Genomic DNA, 16,363 nt, shown 5'->3' on the forward strand with positions numbered 1-16,363 from the left:
CTAAATTGAGCTGAGCAGGTTTTCCCTCTCCTGCAGTTTGGTGCCAAGCGCAGAGTAGCACAAGGAACTACGGACCCGTGTTTGAAGAGCAGCCTGTGCACACCCTCTTCCCTGAAGGCTCAGCAGAAGAGAAAGTCACGCTTTCCTGCCGAGCAAGAGCCAGTCCTCCTGCGACCTACAGGTGAGCTCGCCTGCTCTCTCTCTCTGTACCACGACTAGGACACAACCATCAAGAATTTTGCTTTCCCTTCTCCACTTTTATGTAAAGAAAATCACTAACATGGGAATCAGCCTCCTCATCTACACGTGATGTGCATCCTTCCCAGGTCACAGACCAGATATAAATCCAAATCCCAACAAACCAGAGCTGGAAAAACAAACAAGCTCAGCCTCCTACGAGGCACCACGAGTGCTGCAGTGAGTATTTACCCCTCTTGCTCTTTACACTTCTTCTTGGCAGGTGGAAGATGAATGGCACAGAGATAAAGATGGAGCCAGATTCCCGTTACAGGCTGGTTGCAGGTGACCTAGTGATAAGCAACCCAGTGAAAGCCAAGGATGCCGGCTCCTACCAATGTGTGGCATCTAATTCCAGGGGCACGGTGGTCAGCAGAGAAGCCTCCCTCCGCTTTGGCTGTAAGTTTGTCTCCACAAGGTAAATGAAACGCAGCCACAGTTACCCTGGGGGTAAACTGAGCCCCCTCTGCTCACATTAATAAAGGTTGGAGAGAAGCTCTCCCGCGCATGGTACACTTGGAGAAATCCCCTGGCACTTTCCATTAACGTGGAGGTGCAGTAGCAATTTGATGCACTACAGAGAAATTCAGTAATATTTTTGGATCTCCCTCTGTGCAACCACTAAAAAGACCAGCCTGTGGAGGGGGAGATAAAATACAGTAATTCCTCCAGCTATTTTTTTCATCCACAGACAGGTTTCACTTTGCATGTTTAGTTTTGCAGGAATTCTCTGCAGAAGAGCGAGACCCCGTGAAGATTACAGAAGGCTGGGGAGTGATGTTCGCCTGCAGCCCTCCTCCCCACTACCCAGGTAACGTACAGACTCTGTAAAGCAACAAAACAGAGACAGGACTTAACACGTGGAGAAAAAAAGTACCATCCAAGGACCAATTTCAGTGTAGGCTGGTCTCGAAAGGGGACGGCTGGGTTGAGTCCCACCTGGGAGGTCACAGGCAACTTGTGCAGTTTGTTCCTTTTTTCTTTTCCCCACAGGTTTATCCTATCGATGGCTCCTGAATGAATTTCCCAATTTCATCCCAGCCGATGGAAGGCGTTTCGTCTCTCAGACCACGGGAAACCTTTACATTGCTAAGACAGAGGCTTCCGACCTGGGGAACTATTCATGCTTTGCCACCAGCCACATCGACTTCATCACCAAGAGCGTGTTCAGCAAGTTCTCCCGGCTCAGCCTCACTGCAGAGGGTCAGTGCTCTTGGATTATCATAAGGGGACTGGGCAAAATGCAAAATTAACAAGCCACCGCAAAGCACTCGGGCTCCCCAGGACCCCAGCAGGCTCTCAGGAGAGATTAAGAGCTTACAAAAATATTAATTGGCTGGAATCTGAGGGAAGCAGCCCAGGCTTTGCTGCTTGTGCAGCTACAGACCCCATCCATGGCGTTTCTCTGTTTGTTTGTAAAAGAGAAATGGCAGAAGGTGCAGCCGGTGCAGGCTCATATATCCCTGAAACGACTCTCCTCGGCCTCTGGTGACCTTGCAGAGGTGCAGCTAAAGATACTTCTTGAGCAGGGTGAAGGGACTTCAGCAGGCAGTGAATTAAGGAGAAATAGGCCTGAGATGTTGTAAAAAGGTTTTTAGAGACTTTAGTAAGAGCTGTTTTAAGAGGAAAATGAAACTCAGTCTCTGCCGCCTGTAAATTATCCAAACACATGAAGGTTTTGAGAAGCAGTGTAACCTTGCGGGTACCTCTGTCCTTTAAGACCTCACGTGTGCCATTTTAAGGTCACCCGGAACTCCTCAACCGTGCTTTCCTTTTAACAGATGCCAGGCAGTACGCACCCAGCATAAAAGCCAGGTTTCCTGCAGACACCTACGCTCTGGCTGGGCAGATGGTGACTTTGGAGTGTTTTGCCTTTGGAAAGTGAGTGCAGCGTCCGTGCCGCTCGGGCTCGGGACAGGGAGGGCACTGCAGAACCTGCAGCCTTCACAACCCCGCTCTTCAACGGGTCTACTGTAGGCCAGAGACGGAGGGGGAACAGGAGGAGGGAAGAACTGGCTAAAGCCATCTGTCCTGCTGGCAAAGGCCCAGCTGGGATGGGACCTGGGTGTTACACTACGTTGTAACGCAGCATGGGGTACCCGAGAGCTGGCCTTCACCAGATTTACTTTTATATAGCCCCGTTCCTCGAATCAAGTGGAGGAAGCTGGACGGCTCGCAGTCCTCCAAGTGGATCGGCAGCGAGCCCCTCTTGCAGATCCAGGATGTTGGCTTTGAGGATGAAGGGACTTATGAGTGTGAGGCTGAAAACATCAAAGGGAGAGACACCTACCAGGGCCGCATCATCATTCAAGGTAACACATTTAAACACATGCCTTCCCAGAGCACACCAAGATGCCCCAGGCAATGGACTGAGCCTTTGGGAATGAAACCACCACCTCTGATCCTGCCTCCTATCAGCCCCAATTAAACCTATTGCAAAGCCCTAACAAAGACATGCAGAGATCACTGATACCTTTCCTCAGTGGATACATTTAAGCTACGGCAAGTAGAGAGACTTCCTCATTTGCCCTAAAGTAATACTAGCAAAAATGAGGTAACCAGGGAAGGAAGCACAGTGGTAAAAATCAAACTTGGCTCTCAACCAAGATCCTCTCCAAGCCTGGGGCACTTCCACAAGGGTTAATGCTTGGAGCTATTAATCAGATCTAGTCGAGTTACAAAACTTAATCTGGTTCTCTGAGTCTGAATCCAGTCTTCCCTGAAGTTCAGGAATGACTGCATTCACTCTTCAGAAGAGAAACCTTAATGTTCTTCCTCAGATCTGGACTCTGCCATAACGTTGTGCAGTCCGCATGCACAGCTGCAGCCAGACCCATAGCGGACTCAGCCTTGCATCGCTGCACAAAAGGCAAAGGCTGTTACTATGGTGAAACACGCTCTGATAAATAAATCTGCCAGCAGAGATGACACAATGCGCATCCTTCTGCTTGCCTGGCACAACAAACCTCTCATCTGATCTTCTTGGCTCTGCCACCTCTCTTGCTCCTTTGCAGCTCAGCCGGAGTGGCTAAAGGTGATCACAGACACGGAAGCCGATATCGGGTCCGACCTGCGATGGAGCTGTGCGGCCGCCGGCAAACCCAGGCCCGCCGTCCGATGGCTTCGGGACGGGCAACCGCTGACCTCCCAGGTACCGCCGGCGCAGGTCTGGCAGCGAGAGCAGCCCAGCCAGTGCACACCACAACCTGCAGTACCAAACATGCTACTCCAGACTTTGACCCTCTCCTGCCTTGCTGCAAATGCATCTCAACCCCGTTTTATCACCCCGCACCCCTATTCCATGTGCCCCCATGAGGCCGCAAAGCAATGCCGCAGTCCTTACCGACGGCAAGTCCCTTCTGCCGTCACTGCCATCCCAGCCATTGCTTCATGCAACTACAGGAACTCATAGCCAATTATCAGGGTGGATAAACAGCACCTTGTACCTGTCTCTGTATGACCTGCATGTTGCTGCTCAGGCACTCAGAAATCTCAGCAAACAGAGCACAGTGACGTGGGGTAGTGACCGGACATACGGAAAAAATAGCCTGTGTTTTCTCCCATGGAAAACCAGGCTTGCTTCAAACCGGTAAAGAGTCTGCAGTGAACCTCAACCCTGAACACACGAGGCTTGAGTTCCATTTTTGTTCTTCTCATCTAATGGGTTCATCCTCTTGTTTGCACAGAACCGCATCGAAGTGAGCGGTGGAGAGCTGAGATTTTCCAAGCTAGTCCTGGAGGACTCTGGCATGTATCAGTGTGTGGCTGAGAACAAGCATGGCACAGTATATGCAAGTGCTGAATTAACAGTGCAAGGTAATTTCTCATTTCCCAGTGCTCTGGGTTTCAATGGGACACTGAAGCATTTTAGATCTCCTCCTAATATCCCATGCTTGCGATCTCAGAGTAAGATAAGAGCAGACAAAAACTGCTTCACTCACCATTGAAATATAGTTACTGGTTCAACAAGACACTCTACAACCCTTTAAAATTTACATCTTGTGTAAATTCAGCAATGCTGAAAGAGAACAAGGACATCTGTTTAGCTACAGAAAGCGTGCCGACCAGACAGCAGCACCACAAGCTCCCTTCCACTACACAGCCTTCCTCTTTTTGGAGGAAAGAGGTGAAAGAAAAGCGTTCAGTACCCATTCAGCCTGCTTTGATGGATGGCGACTGGAGCTGGACTAATGCCAAACTTGCTCCACATTAGCCTAAAAGCTTATCTCTTCCTGGTCAGTAGATGCCAGAGATAAATTAAAGGCCCTAAGTATCAACTGTTCAGCGTTAACACGCTGCAATGCACGAGGGCAACAGATAAAACCCAATTCTATCTCCGCAGTTCCAGGAGGAGTTTCAGGCAAGCTGGATGTCTGCATTGGCGACTTTGGTCAGGATGTTGAAGGGAATATCCTCTACATTTTCAAAAGCAGCTGTTCTTGTGTCTCTCAAAGACCTTGCACTTGTTAGGGTCATACCCCATTGCTACGTACGACCCGTATGTCACATAACTCCTGCCTCGGCAGGCGTTAGAAACCAGCCGGCAGCAGGGGAATCACTCCTTCATCTTGCTCACCAGATATTGCCATGCTTCTATTACCGAGTCATCTAACAAGAAATCAATACCTAGTTACATGGCAGTTCAAAAGCTCATATAGCAGGGTTTTCTAATCGTTCCTTAATCCTCTTTTTTTCCCCCTTGTAGCCTTAGCACCAGATTTTAGACTAAACCCAGTGAAGCGACTGATACCTGCAGCCCGAAGTGGGAAGGTCATCATTCCGTGCCAACCAAGAGCAGCACCAAAAGCCACTGTGCTCTGGACCAAAGGGACTGAACTTCTCATCAACAGTAGCAGGTAGCAGCACAGAGTCAGCTTCTACCTAGAAACCATAGCTAAAATCACTTTTTTTTTCTTGCCAGAAGACTGGACTCGATGACCAAAGTGTGCTGCTACATCCCTGAACATAAGCACTTTGTTATTCCTCTAGTTTCTTCTTTAGAAAAGTCCTACATAGTATTTTGCAGTCCTGTCTTTATCACCAATTTCTCTAAAGTCAGCAAGTGCTGGACATTGTACAGATGTACAGAGTGAACAGACATTTTAACTCTCCTCTTGTATGGTTCTTCTTCCTCTCCAGGGTGACTATTACCACAGATGGCACCTTGATCCTCCAGAATATCAGCAAATCCGATGAGGGAAAGTATACCTGCTTTGCTGAGAATTTCATGGGCAAAGCCAACAGTACTGGAATCCTCTCTGTTCGAGGTAGAGATGTTTGCCTTGATTTAGGGTCAATCAAGCAAGAAACATCGAACAATGCCACGATGTGATATTTCTCCTCTCCTTGTACTCCCAAAAATCAATGCAATACTCGGGGAATCTAAGACATTTCAACCTGTGGAGCAGCAGATCTTCTGCCTGACCCACCAAATCATACCTACCAATAACTGGTCCTTAAGACAAGCATTTCCATTTTCCAAGCACTGTAATCCCTCCTCTTCCTCCTGTAAAACTACAGCTGTTAGGGAGGGATGACGACAAGTTGCAAAGTGTTGGTTTGGATGCTCTGCAGCATTAATATACATCTGGTACATGGGCATTTGCAGCTAACAGCCCTCCCTGCTCTTTCTTTGCAGATGCCACCAAAATCACATTGGCACCATCTAGCGCTGATATCAACGTAGGTGAAAACCTCACTCTACAATGTCACGCATCCCATGATCCAACTATGGACCTAACCTTCACCTGGTCACTGGATGATTTCCCCATTGACTTTGACAAGTCTGAGGGGCACTACCGGCGAGCCAGCGTGGTGAGTAGAAAGGGCAACTACGTACCGTCAAAATGGACAGAAAACTAATACCAGCCTCTTTGTTTGCATGTTGAATGCTGGATTGTGATGAGGCGTGTTCAAATGCTCTCCCCACTGTCTTTTCCCTTCCCCATGCAGAAGGAAGCTATTGGAGACCTCAGCATCTTCAACGCCCAGCTGAGGCACTCGGGGCGGTACACGTGTACAGCCCAGACAGTTGTGGACAGTGCTTCGGAGTCAGCCACGCTGACTGTCAGAGGTAATTTCTCTGTCCTAAAGGCCCCTGCTCCTTACAAGCCCGAAATAATGACATGGCCCTTGCAAGGGATCATCTTGCTCTTTCCTTGCAACCACCTCACCATCCAATATTTGACCTGGATGGGATAAGCTTCTGAGCTTTTCTGGAGGCCAAAATTGGACATGAGGCTTCCTAGCTTCCAGAAAAGAAAGGCCTGATTTTAATTTATGACTTGCACAATATAAAGAGCAATATGCCTCCAAATCTTTCATCTTAGTAACGTGTCCATCTGTCTCCCATCATCCCAGGACCTCCAGGCCCCCCCGGAGGTGTGGTGGTGAGAGACATCAGTGACACCAGCGTCCAGCTGAGCTGGAGCCGCGGCTTTGATAACCACAGCCCTATCGCCAGGTACATCGTCGAGGCGCGGACCCTCCTCTCCAGCAAATGGAAGCAAATGCGTACCAGTAAGTGTCTTGAGGGCAGCGGCGGTGGCACAGCCTGTGCTGGCTGCGGGGCACCAGCTCGCTGACAAGTTCTTGCTCTGTGCTCGTACGCTGGCTGCCACTCGCTCTATTTGTTCTCCTCTCGTGTTATTGGATTATATAGATCCTGTAAATATTGAAGGCAACGCAGAGACAGCCCAGGTGGTGAACCTCATTCCTTGGATGGATTACGAGTTTCGGGTCTTAGCGAGTAACATTCTTGGAGTTGGGGAGCCAAGTTTACCCTCCAGCAAAATCCGTACCAAAGAAGCAGGTACGTGCAGATATGCTCCGAGGCAGCAAGGGGAATCAGCGGTACCTGTCCCTACGTGCTGGCGGGGGAAGGCTGGCTCGCAGCGTGCCTTGGGCCCAAACAATTAGTCATCTCCTTGAGTGCTCCTACAGGTGATGCCATCGCAAAATTTTCTGCCTTTTTCCCCATTTACATGTCAAAGACAAAGCAGCACCGGAGCTGGCAGCTAACTTCACCAGCGTTAGATACATATAAACCATTATAAATCCTAGCTTCAAATCCCGTACCTTCTGGGCAGTAATGACTAGAAAGGGGAAAGAGCCCTGTTATGTCACAGAGCGCAACTCTGCAAAGACAAGGTAGATTTCCGAGCAAATGGCTGTAAATGTTCGTTCTATCTTCTGCTGCGTGAATGTGCAAGCGGAAGGGATGCAAGAACAGCAGGAGAACTGCTCTCGACATACCAAATGCATATTAACTCTTCCCTGATAAAAGCTCTCCTCCATACCTCTCCTTTTGAGCTTGATTCTTGTCCCCTTTGAGAAATGCTGCCTCCAAATCATCTCATCAGGTACTGGCCAGTATTCTAGCCCTGATTTTCACAAATGTCTGAAATACGGCTGAAAACATAGAGACCAGCACTTTCATACGAGCTGTCAAAGCTTTGGCTATGCCCAGTCCGCGCGGTGTCTGTGCTCATCTTCATCACTATTGTTTCCTTAACCCAACCTGTGCTGTCTGCTTTTGTTTGGGGACCCGACAGCACCTACTGTGGCACCATCTGGGCTCAGCGGCGGCGGAGGGGCTCCCAACGAGCTGATCATCAACTGGACAGTAAGTCAGCAGCAGGGCACCAGCCATGGATGCTGGGAGAGGGCCAAGGGGAGGAGCACGTGCCATTTCTTTCGGGAAATTAATGCTGCCATTACAATTTTGATACGTGGTCGAGCCAAACACTGTGCTTAGTCCAAATACTTGCTCGTTTGAACTGACCAAGACTCCTCTCTCTTCCCACCCCCCTCACAGCCGACACTGCGGGACTATCAGAACGGAGATGGCTTTGGCTACATCTTGTCGTTTCGCAAGAAAGGCACCCAGGGGTGGCTGACAGCAAGGGTGCCACACGCGGAATCGCTGCACTACGTCTACCGCAACGAGAGCATTGGTCCCTACACCCCCTTCGAGGTGAAGATCAAAGCATACAACAGAAAAGGAGAGGGACCGGAGAGCCTCACTGCCATCGTGTACTCTGCAGAAGAAGGTAAAGCGGGACTGCGGTGACTCTGAATCCACCGTGCTTCGTCCAACCAACCAACGTGTCCTCAGCCAGCTCCCTGCAGAGCTGTGTCTATCCGGGAGCTCAACAATAGGAGAGGTTTCTTTTACTCAAAGAGCAGCTGACAGTGATTTCAGCATAACATTTATCTTCCACTTCAAATACACAGCTAGATGTTTCCCTAAGCCCAGCCGTGACTGTACAGCCAGAGCTTCAGAGCAGACACAGATCTTCACAGCACACAGCTGTGGCCCTGCTTGTCCTACCAAGTCCCTAAATCCCTTCCCCTTGCTCTGCTCCGTACACATAATACCAGCCATCTGGCTGCACGGTAACGGTGCTGCAGGAGAGCCCTTCGTTTCAGTACGGCGATTATGCTGCCCAGAGTGAGGAAAAGAACTTTATTCCCTTTTGTTGTCTTTTACAGAACCGAAAGTGGCTCCTTTCAGAGTTATGGCCAAGGCCGTTCTGTCCTCAGAAATGGATGTGTCCTGGGAGCCCGTTGAGCAGGGGGACATGACTGGAGTGCTTTTGGGCTACGAGGTACGAGCCTGCAATGGGAAAGAGAGATACTAAAACTGAGATTGGAGAGCCCCGCAAAGAAAAATTCCCCCAGGCTAAGTGAGGTGAAAGGGAGAGCATTTTGTTTCCAAAGATGAAGGTAATTCATGGACAGCACGAGGCTCTAACGAGGCCAGTACTACTGCTCACAAGAGAGATTAGTAAGAGAGAAGCATCTTTTTTTTTGATGCTTGCCTTTCCACACAGGCTGTGACCTTATTCCTGGGCACATGCTAAATGCATAGGAACAAATACCAAATGGTCTCCCAGTGCTGGTCGTGGATGGGGCTGGTACCTACAGATACCTCTACGCTTACTAAACCCATCATACCCTTTTCTATTTAGATCCGGTACTGGAAGGATGGTGATAAAGAGGAGGCAGCTGACAGAGTGAGAACAGCGGGGCTGGTCACATCGGCTCATGTAACAGGCCTAAACCCCAACACGAAATACCACGTGTCAGTCAGAGCTTACAACCGGGCTGGAACCGGCCCCCCCAGTCCCTCTACCAACGTCACGACAACAAAACCACGTGAGTGAGCCTTGACCACCTCTGTTTAGCACATTGTACTCCCCAGGGATGCTGCATCCTCCAGAGGATCCCTGGTGATCAGCTAACTCATTAGCTTTTACATCTTGGTGCTCTAACACCATTTTAATTAGTCCATAAAACAGTTCCCTGAATTTCCTCAGATCAGCCTTATGTTCTGCGCATCACTTACCCGGGAAGATCTGTGCGCAGAGTAACATTTGCTGGGATACTTCCCTCTAAACCAACCATAGTGGTGCCATCAGCCCTGTTGACAGTTGTACAGTCTCAGGAGATGGTTGTAACGAATACAACCTCATCAGTCCCTGACTTACTGAATCTCTGTCTTGTTTTCTATCTCTTAGCACCGAAGAGGCCACCTAGCAACATCTCGTGGACTCTATCTGGGTCTACGGTCAGCATCAAGTGGGACCCAGTGGTGGCGAAGGCAGACGAGTCTGCAGTTACAGGGTACAAGGTAGAGGCAGCACGTACCTGGCTTTCTAAGTAACCCGAAGGAAATCACAGGGCACATAAACTCAAACTCGCCTCTTCCAACAGATGCTTTACAGGCAGGATTCCCACTCTGCTCCCACCCTATACCTGGCCAGCAAGAGCCGGATCGACATCCCCATCCCTGAAGACTTCACTCACGCCTTTGTACAGATCCGGGTGACGGGGCCCGGGGGAGATGGAATCCCAGCAGAAGCTCACATCCTCCGAAACAGTGGTACGTACGCTCCTCTGACTAGCCACACTCCACGCACCAACACTCATTCCCAGAGTGCTTCACAGACTACTGGAAAACGAGCTCAGAGAGAGGAGTTAATCTGCAAGACTACTTGTCTGGCATTCACTACTACTCTTCTTTGATAAGTAATGACTTAGTCATTTCTCCTTCCCTGCCTGGCCATAGCACAGCATAATAACAATAAATGCTATTATGTTTTAAAATCCCACTCTCCCTTCCAGGAACACGGGGGAACATCCAACCCCAGTGATTTAGGTTGAGACTCTGGTCTTTGGCTCCCTTGCGCTGTTTGCTCAAAGGATCTTCTGACGTGTTCCTCCCCAGCTCTCCACCAGCTGACCTCTCCCCAGACTCCGAGCAACCTTCCAGTCTAGTTTGAACCTACCTTTATTATTTGCAGCTAAAGCCCTCGAGGCCCCACGCAAGCCCAACCCACATTCACTAAGAGTGAAATCCTGACTGTTTGTGGAGCCCTGACCCCAACTCCAGCACGTTCCCTTGATTTGGTGGGTAAGTCCATAGAGCCCACCGCCAAATACGAGCGTTTCTGAGAGACTCATCAGTCACAACCACAGTACGAGCACACAGAACCCCAGAACTAACAGTTCACCAACGCTCCCAACTTTTTCCTCAAGGCATCAGGTTGTGTCTGTGCAACAAGACAGTTAGTTGCTCCTTCCCCGTTCCCTTTCTTTCAGGGACAAGTATGATGGTGGAAGACTCCGTGACGAGACCAGTGCCACACGCTGTCGTTATCACAACTAACTCTCTAGTAATGGTGGCCCTGATCAGCTACCTGGAGCTCTGACGATGGCCAGCGCAGCTGAGGACTCCCGGACACGCTTCCTCCCAAGCCAGCGGGGAACTACGTAATACTTGGCTGCTGCATCTTCAAGTTTGTACCACAGCAGCACCCCAGAGAAAGGATCTGACAACGGTGTTTTAAGGGAGGAAGAAAGAAACAGCTTTTTTTTGTTTGTTTTGGAAGAATATAAGCTTTCATACAAGACATGGGTCTTTAACCAATTAAAAATTTTTTAAAGAAACAAGAAAAACGAAGAAGAATTCTACACGAATTCTGACAGCCAACCGCCCCACACACTGTATCCAGTAGGTTTTCTGCCTTATGAAGCCATGTACTAAAATAACCAGACTGATAAACTTGACTTTTTTTTTTTTTTTTTTTTTTTTAATATGTACAGTGAATTTTGGGGGGGTAAGGGGAGGATGGGGACTGAGGATTTCACAGCGATCAGCATGTTCCGTATCAATCCCCGTCACAGCCATCTCTAACAAATTATGGGACAAGATTTTCCATCCCCCCCCACCCCCCCCCGCCATAATATGAGCCAAATTCTGCAGCAACCAGCCCAAGGAGAAAAAGCCACAGGAGAGATTGATCTCTGCCCCATCCTGAAGATCAGTGAACGCAGAGTTTAGATTGTGAAAAGCTTTTTTTACGACACTGGTGTTAACTTGCAACCCCAGCCTATTGTTTGTATCAACTGTTATGCTGTGAGGCACAACATTCAATGTTATCCATATTCCACATGATTTTGGGGTGTTTCTGTTCTACTGTTTGCTTCTTTCCTTTTTTTTGGGTGGGGGAGGAGAAGGGGTAAGTGAAAGGAGACACTTTTCTAGCATCCGTTAATTTGGGGAGGCAGTTCTGCCTAATGTAGATGTCAACATATCCAATTTCAATAGAGAGAGGGTCTTAAAGAAGGAAGAAAAAGGAATATTACATAATTTAACCAAGAACTCAAGGAAGCCATCACTGGTGCAACAAGGAAAATTTGGACTCCGACAGATTCATCTCCCTACACAAACAGTTCCGTCCAGCCGAAACACCAGCCTCAACCTGGGAGTGCAAGACTGAGATTCAGTCACTAAGTTCAGCCTGGTTTCAGCCCCAAGGCTCCAGCCCCAAGGCTCATACAGCTGATGTAAGTGGGAGGGCTGATACCCCAAAGACGTACAGGGATGCTGAGCTGCACCGTTAACTAAAATGGTTGGGAATAGATGCTGCATATTAAAAATCCCTCTGTCTCCCAGTAAAGCAATCAAACAACGAAAGTTAACTAGAAGCCGATTTACATTGCTTGCTGGTTAGATCCCAAGGGCGCTTTTAGGGACCTTTACCGGCCTGTACCTTCCCCCTTCCCCACAGACAACGCTGCTGGCCTGAGCAACCTCAGTTCCACAATTACTTGACAAAGGGCTACACTTGCAGGACTCTGCAATGGCAAGGGACTGACGTACAGTTTCTATGCTAGATACCAATTCCTTGCCCTTGCTAATCATTTTAAAACTCTCACATCCTAGGCCTTAGTGAGCATTTGAGAGATTACATGCATAAATCCCTGGCCTCCCCGAGGAGCTACGCCTGTTGCATATATTCACAGTATCCCTTTACAATTCTTTTAGCGTCTGGAATCAAGAGGGTAAACGCACCGGTAGGTTCACACCGTGGGATGAGGAAGGGCTCCTATGTGTTCAGCAAACAAGAGAATTGTTTTAAGAAACAGGCAAAGAAAAAAAAAAACTTAACGAAACAGTCTAAACATTTTCAGCACAGCTGCAGCAAAAAGAAAGGGTACCTCACTCTTTCCATTACAAATAACGTGGGATAAGGTGGAAAAAAGAAGACAACAGCTCCCCCTGACACATGGCAGGCAGCAAAGGCAGGGAACCATCACCCCCAGAGCCCGTCCTGAGCTTCCTCGGGGTCCCCCTGCAGCTCTCCATGAATTACCCCTCGGTCCCTCGAGCAGGCTGAAACACTTCTTTCAGAAGGAGAACAGTTAAATATAAATTATATTTTTGTATGATTTATGTTCTTGGAGATTTTAAAATATTTTCATTGGTGTTTGGAAGCTTTGTTTGGCAAAACACTTTATGTTGTTAATTCCGCATTTTTGTTATCACCTCCGTATTGCTGGGATTTCAACCTTTCTCCCACAAAAGATGGGATGAAAGGAAAATTAGGAATTCAGTGTTAGCTCAAAAGCAAAGCAAATTAGGGCTTGGGCAACAGTCACCCGATCAATATGCAGAACTAGCGGTAGCCATGACGACAAAATTTAGGAGGCATAAACTAAGTGGACCTACGGAGCTTCAGAGGACTGCTGGATGATGTCCACTGCCCCTGCAGAAGCGTGGGCCTGATTCGTGAGAGGAGCAAACAAAAGCAGCAAGGTTAGGTGACGTGCCCAGAGCCTTCACCGAACGGAGACGCAGGTGCTGGAGGCACCCCAGGTCCTGCGGAGTAGCCAGCATTCTGCAGGGGGGACCAGAACAGAAATCCCTCGCACTGAAGGCGTCTGCTGCGCTCCTCGGGAGGAATCGCTGAGCAGGAGGGAGCCGCTTTAGTGCACGGCTCGGCCACAGTCATGAGGTTCATACTGGTTTCAGGCACAGACTCTGCACGAGGCCAAATGTGTTCGCCCCACTGTGCATCAAAATCCCATCCAGGGCAGCCAAAAAGCCAGCTCCACCAAGGGGCTGCTCTGCCTGCATGCCCACGGACACAGCCAATTCCCTTCAAGAGGGACACTAGACACCTCCAGGGCTGAAGAACATGCTTGGATGGACCACATGGTGGATGAACTCGCCCGAACAAGCAAAGCGAAGCAAGGTCTTCCTGCCAGCGTCAAGGTTCGGCATCAGCCTAGGTCTGACCACGCCGGCTGTGCAATGTCTCTGGCAGAAACTTGGTCTCAACAGATGCTTCCAAACATGTCTGGTAATGCTGGTGGCTCTGTCTGTTTTATTGAACTTTACAGTGTTGGAAAGCAAGACGCTTTATAGCATGGTGAAAATAGTATCTGAAGTGGGTTTTAAATAGCAGCCACCTGCAACATTTCCCTGGGAAGGTTAATACATTTTCCATACATTTCTCTGTTAAACTAGATCACGGGCACATTTTATATAAGGAGTGAAAAACTACATGAGTCGGATTTCAAATGTTCCAGTTTGTACTGCTCTGCATTGCAAATGGACTGAATATATTCCAATTTGTAAAACTGATGGGACGGTATTTTCTAAAGCCTTCAAATGACAAGTAGATCCTCTTGAAACTTAAATGCCTTCAATCTGAATTCAAGCTATGCCTCTTTTTTGAGAAACTAAATTATCAGTACATAGAGTTTCATCAGCATGCATTTTAAACGAAAACACTGCTGAGCTTTTGCAACATTTTAAGGATGACACATCAAAGCAAAGAGCTATGACCTAGTGATAACCACAACGGCCTTACAATCACTTGCTGTAATCCCAGTTCTGACACTGACTCCCATCTATGGCTCCAAGCAATTATTTCACCACTCACTGCCTGTTTCCTTTCCTGAAAAGCGAGGCACGAGGGGCTCAGTGTGTATGTGCAAGTTTTTTTGCCGTTTGAAAGCCTCTGTGTGTTCACGCTGCTGTCAGAGGGGTGGCTGCAGCTCACGCGGGGTATCACACCTGACTCACACCACCTCGCTCGGGCACCAGGAGCAGCGTACCTGCGCCAGCACGGGCGTCAGCGAGGCTGATCGGTCACCGTCCCGGTGTCCTTGGTGGCAAACCTGTCCTTGTATCTGGTGCTGTCTCTGCTGTCTAGTCCTTATCTAACTCGGCCAGCCACAGCTCAGCCGACAGCAATGTTTCCTGAGCATTAGCATAAACTATGAAAAAAACACACGGTAAACAGGCAGTCTCTCCCCCACAGATTTTTTTTGAAATGTGGGGGAATTTGTTGATACTCCAAAGCTGCAGAACAGAAAAGATAGTGGCACGTTATGAAATACTACAGGTAAAGCACAGGGAAACACCCTGGGTGAAGGACAGGGGACACTGGGAAGATTTTCCGCTTGCAGCACCGGTAGATGAGAAAGGCCAAGTTCAGCCCCAGAGGGTTACCGGCTAAACCCCACTCCAGGCAAAACAGCTCCATTTTTGTGTGTAGACACAAGCCACGGTAACACAAAGACTGCCTTGTCTCCAGCAGTCCCTTCTGCCTTTTTATTTATCAGGGGCTTAGGTGACCCACAGAAAAGGAATTGCACATGCAAAAGCAGCATTTCTACCTACTTAAAATTCACCGAGGCTATGAAAAAATACATATAAAACCTCACCAAAGCCACCAACGTGAGAATAAGGTGTGGAAGAAACCTTCCGTGAAACCACTTAGAGCTTCCTAAAATGCAGCCCAGGGGCTAAAAGGAAAGGTGTTCAGAGCTGGGGGAGAAAACTTACATTTCAACATCCTAACAGAGTTTACTGGCTTTTTACACAATTGCATTAAGTTGCAAATCAATTTCCTGTCTCATTAAGAATCCCCTACATTTAATCGCTCTGAGCTTTTGCTTTAGAGATTAACTTACAGGGATGAGTTAAGTGCCGTGGTTTCTGTTCTCAGCACTGTAATGGCTCACTAAGGAAAGTCATCTAATTTCACAGGCTCCATCTGACTTGTCAGTAGCGAAAACCACCCCGACAAGGGTGCTGCAAGGAGTGTGCAAAAAGGGTGAAATATTTTGCAACTCCCAAACGAGAGGGGTTTTACAGTCTGATTTATTCACATTTAACATAAGGTAATCTTCTACCTGATACTACTGAATTTACAGACCGAAGATTGCTCTTCTGGTTTCAGGTTGTCCGGGCTAAATTCAGCACTCGGCTATATGAGTTTGAAGGAGGAACAGCTCGCATTTGCAGCAGGACAGGGGAAGTGGTGTGCCCTGAACGGGAGACGCTCATATCTTTGCCCAAGAAATGAGTTGGATAACGCAGGCATCACATCCAGCTAACGCCTGGGGCGTCTAAATCCCATCTGCTCTACACCTGCAAAGCTATCTATCCCCCATCCACAGAAACTCTCTGCTGTGAATATTTTAATCCAGCTTCATTGCACACAAACAGGGCAGTTTTCTTCTCAGTAACTTTGTTGTACGCTATTTTTTTAAGAAAACCAAACGGGAAACATTGTAAGCATACTGTACTTATTGTAATTATGGTTATTTATTGGCTACAGTAGCACGCAGTTCATAAATAAAGATCTTCAGAGACTTTAGACAACTACTAGAGCCTGGAGTACTTCTGTACAGCCTGAAATGCAATTAGTACCTTGCCTGCTCAGGAGTCCCCTGGCCCAGGTCTATATTTTTCCTGACTGCCGATTGCATGTACTAATACAAACGAGGAGCCCAGCGAGACCCCAACCGCACGGGGCTGGAC

The 16,363-nt window shown here is 48.3% G+C and overlaps 2 protein-coding genes across 3 annotated transcripts in view; one reads left to right on the top strand and one right to left on the bottom strand.

Annotated features, from left to right (window-relative positions):
* CNTN2 (contactin 2) overlaps positions 1 to 16,198 on the top strand; it is a 33,954-nt gene extending 17,756 nt beyond the window's left edge. The window contains exons 3-24 of one of the 2 annotated variants that reach the window (XR_010073843.1): positions 37 to 181; positions 461 to 636; positions 953 to 1,048; positions 1,231 to 1,440; positions 2,019 to 2,118; positions 2,374 to 2,549; positions 3,252 to 3,388; positions 3,924 to 4,053; positions 4,943 to 5,093; positions 5,377 to 5,504; positions 5,876 to 6,051; positions 6,190 to 6,310; positions 6,598 to 6,756; positions 6,899 to 7,048; positions 7,791 to 7,861; positions 8,054 to 8,288; positions 8,731 to 8,846; positions 9,210 to 9,396; positions 9,759 to 9,871; positions 9,955 to 10,123; positions 10,843 to 12,090; positions 15,780 to 16,198. Coding sequence is in view for 1 of the 2 variants with exons in the window: in XM_063356887.1 (XP_063212957.1) it covers positions 37 to 181; positions 461 to 636; positions 953 to 1,048; positions 1,231 to 1,440; positions 2,019 to 2,118; positions 2,374 to 2,549; positions 3,252 to 3,388; positions 3,924 to 4,053; positions 4,943 to 5,093; positions 5,377 to 5,504; positions 5,876 to 6,051; positions 6,190 to 6,310; positions 6,598 to 6,756; positions 6,899 to 7,048; positions 7,791 to 7,861; positions 8,054 to 8,288; positions 8,731 to 8,846; positions 9,210 to 9,396; positions 9,759 to 9,871; positions 9,955 to 10,123; positions 10,843 to 10,952 (3,056 nt within the window). In the remaining variant the exon portion in view is untranslated. Of the gene's footprint in view, positions 1 to 36; positions 182 to 460; positions 637 to 952; positions 1,049 to 1,230; positions 1,441 to 2,018; positions 2,119 to 2,373; positions 2,550 to 3,251; positions 3,389 to 3,923; positions 4,054 to 4,942; positions 5,094 to 5,376; positions 5,505 to 5,875; positions 6,052 to 6,189; positions 6,311 to 6,597; positions 6,757 to 6,898; positions 7,049 to 7,790; positions 7,862 to 8,053; positions 8,289 to 8,730; positions 8,847 to 9,209; positions 9,397 to 9,758; positions 9,872 to 9,954; positions 10,124 to 10,842 lie in introns of both variants that reach the window. The other variant, XM_063356887.1, reaches the window with a different exon arrangement.
* RBBP5 (RB binding protein 5, histone lysine methyltransferase complex subunit) overlaps positions 1 to 16,363 on the bottom strand; it is a 40,104-nt gene that overhangs the window by 1,917 nt on the left and 21,824 nt on the right. The window lies entirely within an intron of this gene.

The sequence above is a fragment of the Chroicocephalus ridibundus genome, chromosome 20 (genome assembly GCF_963924245.1).
Source record: "Chroicocephalus ridibundus chromosome 20, bChrRid1.1, whole genome shotgun sequence".
Taxonomy (NCBI): domain Eukaryota; kingdom Metazoa; phylum Chordata; class Aves; order Charadriiformes; family Laridae; genus Chroicocephalus; species Chroicocephalus ridibundus.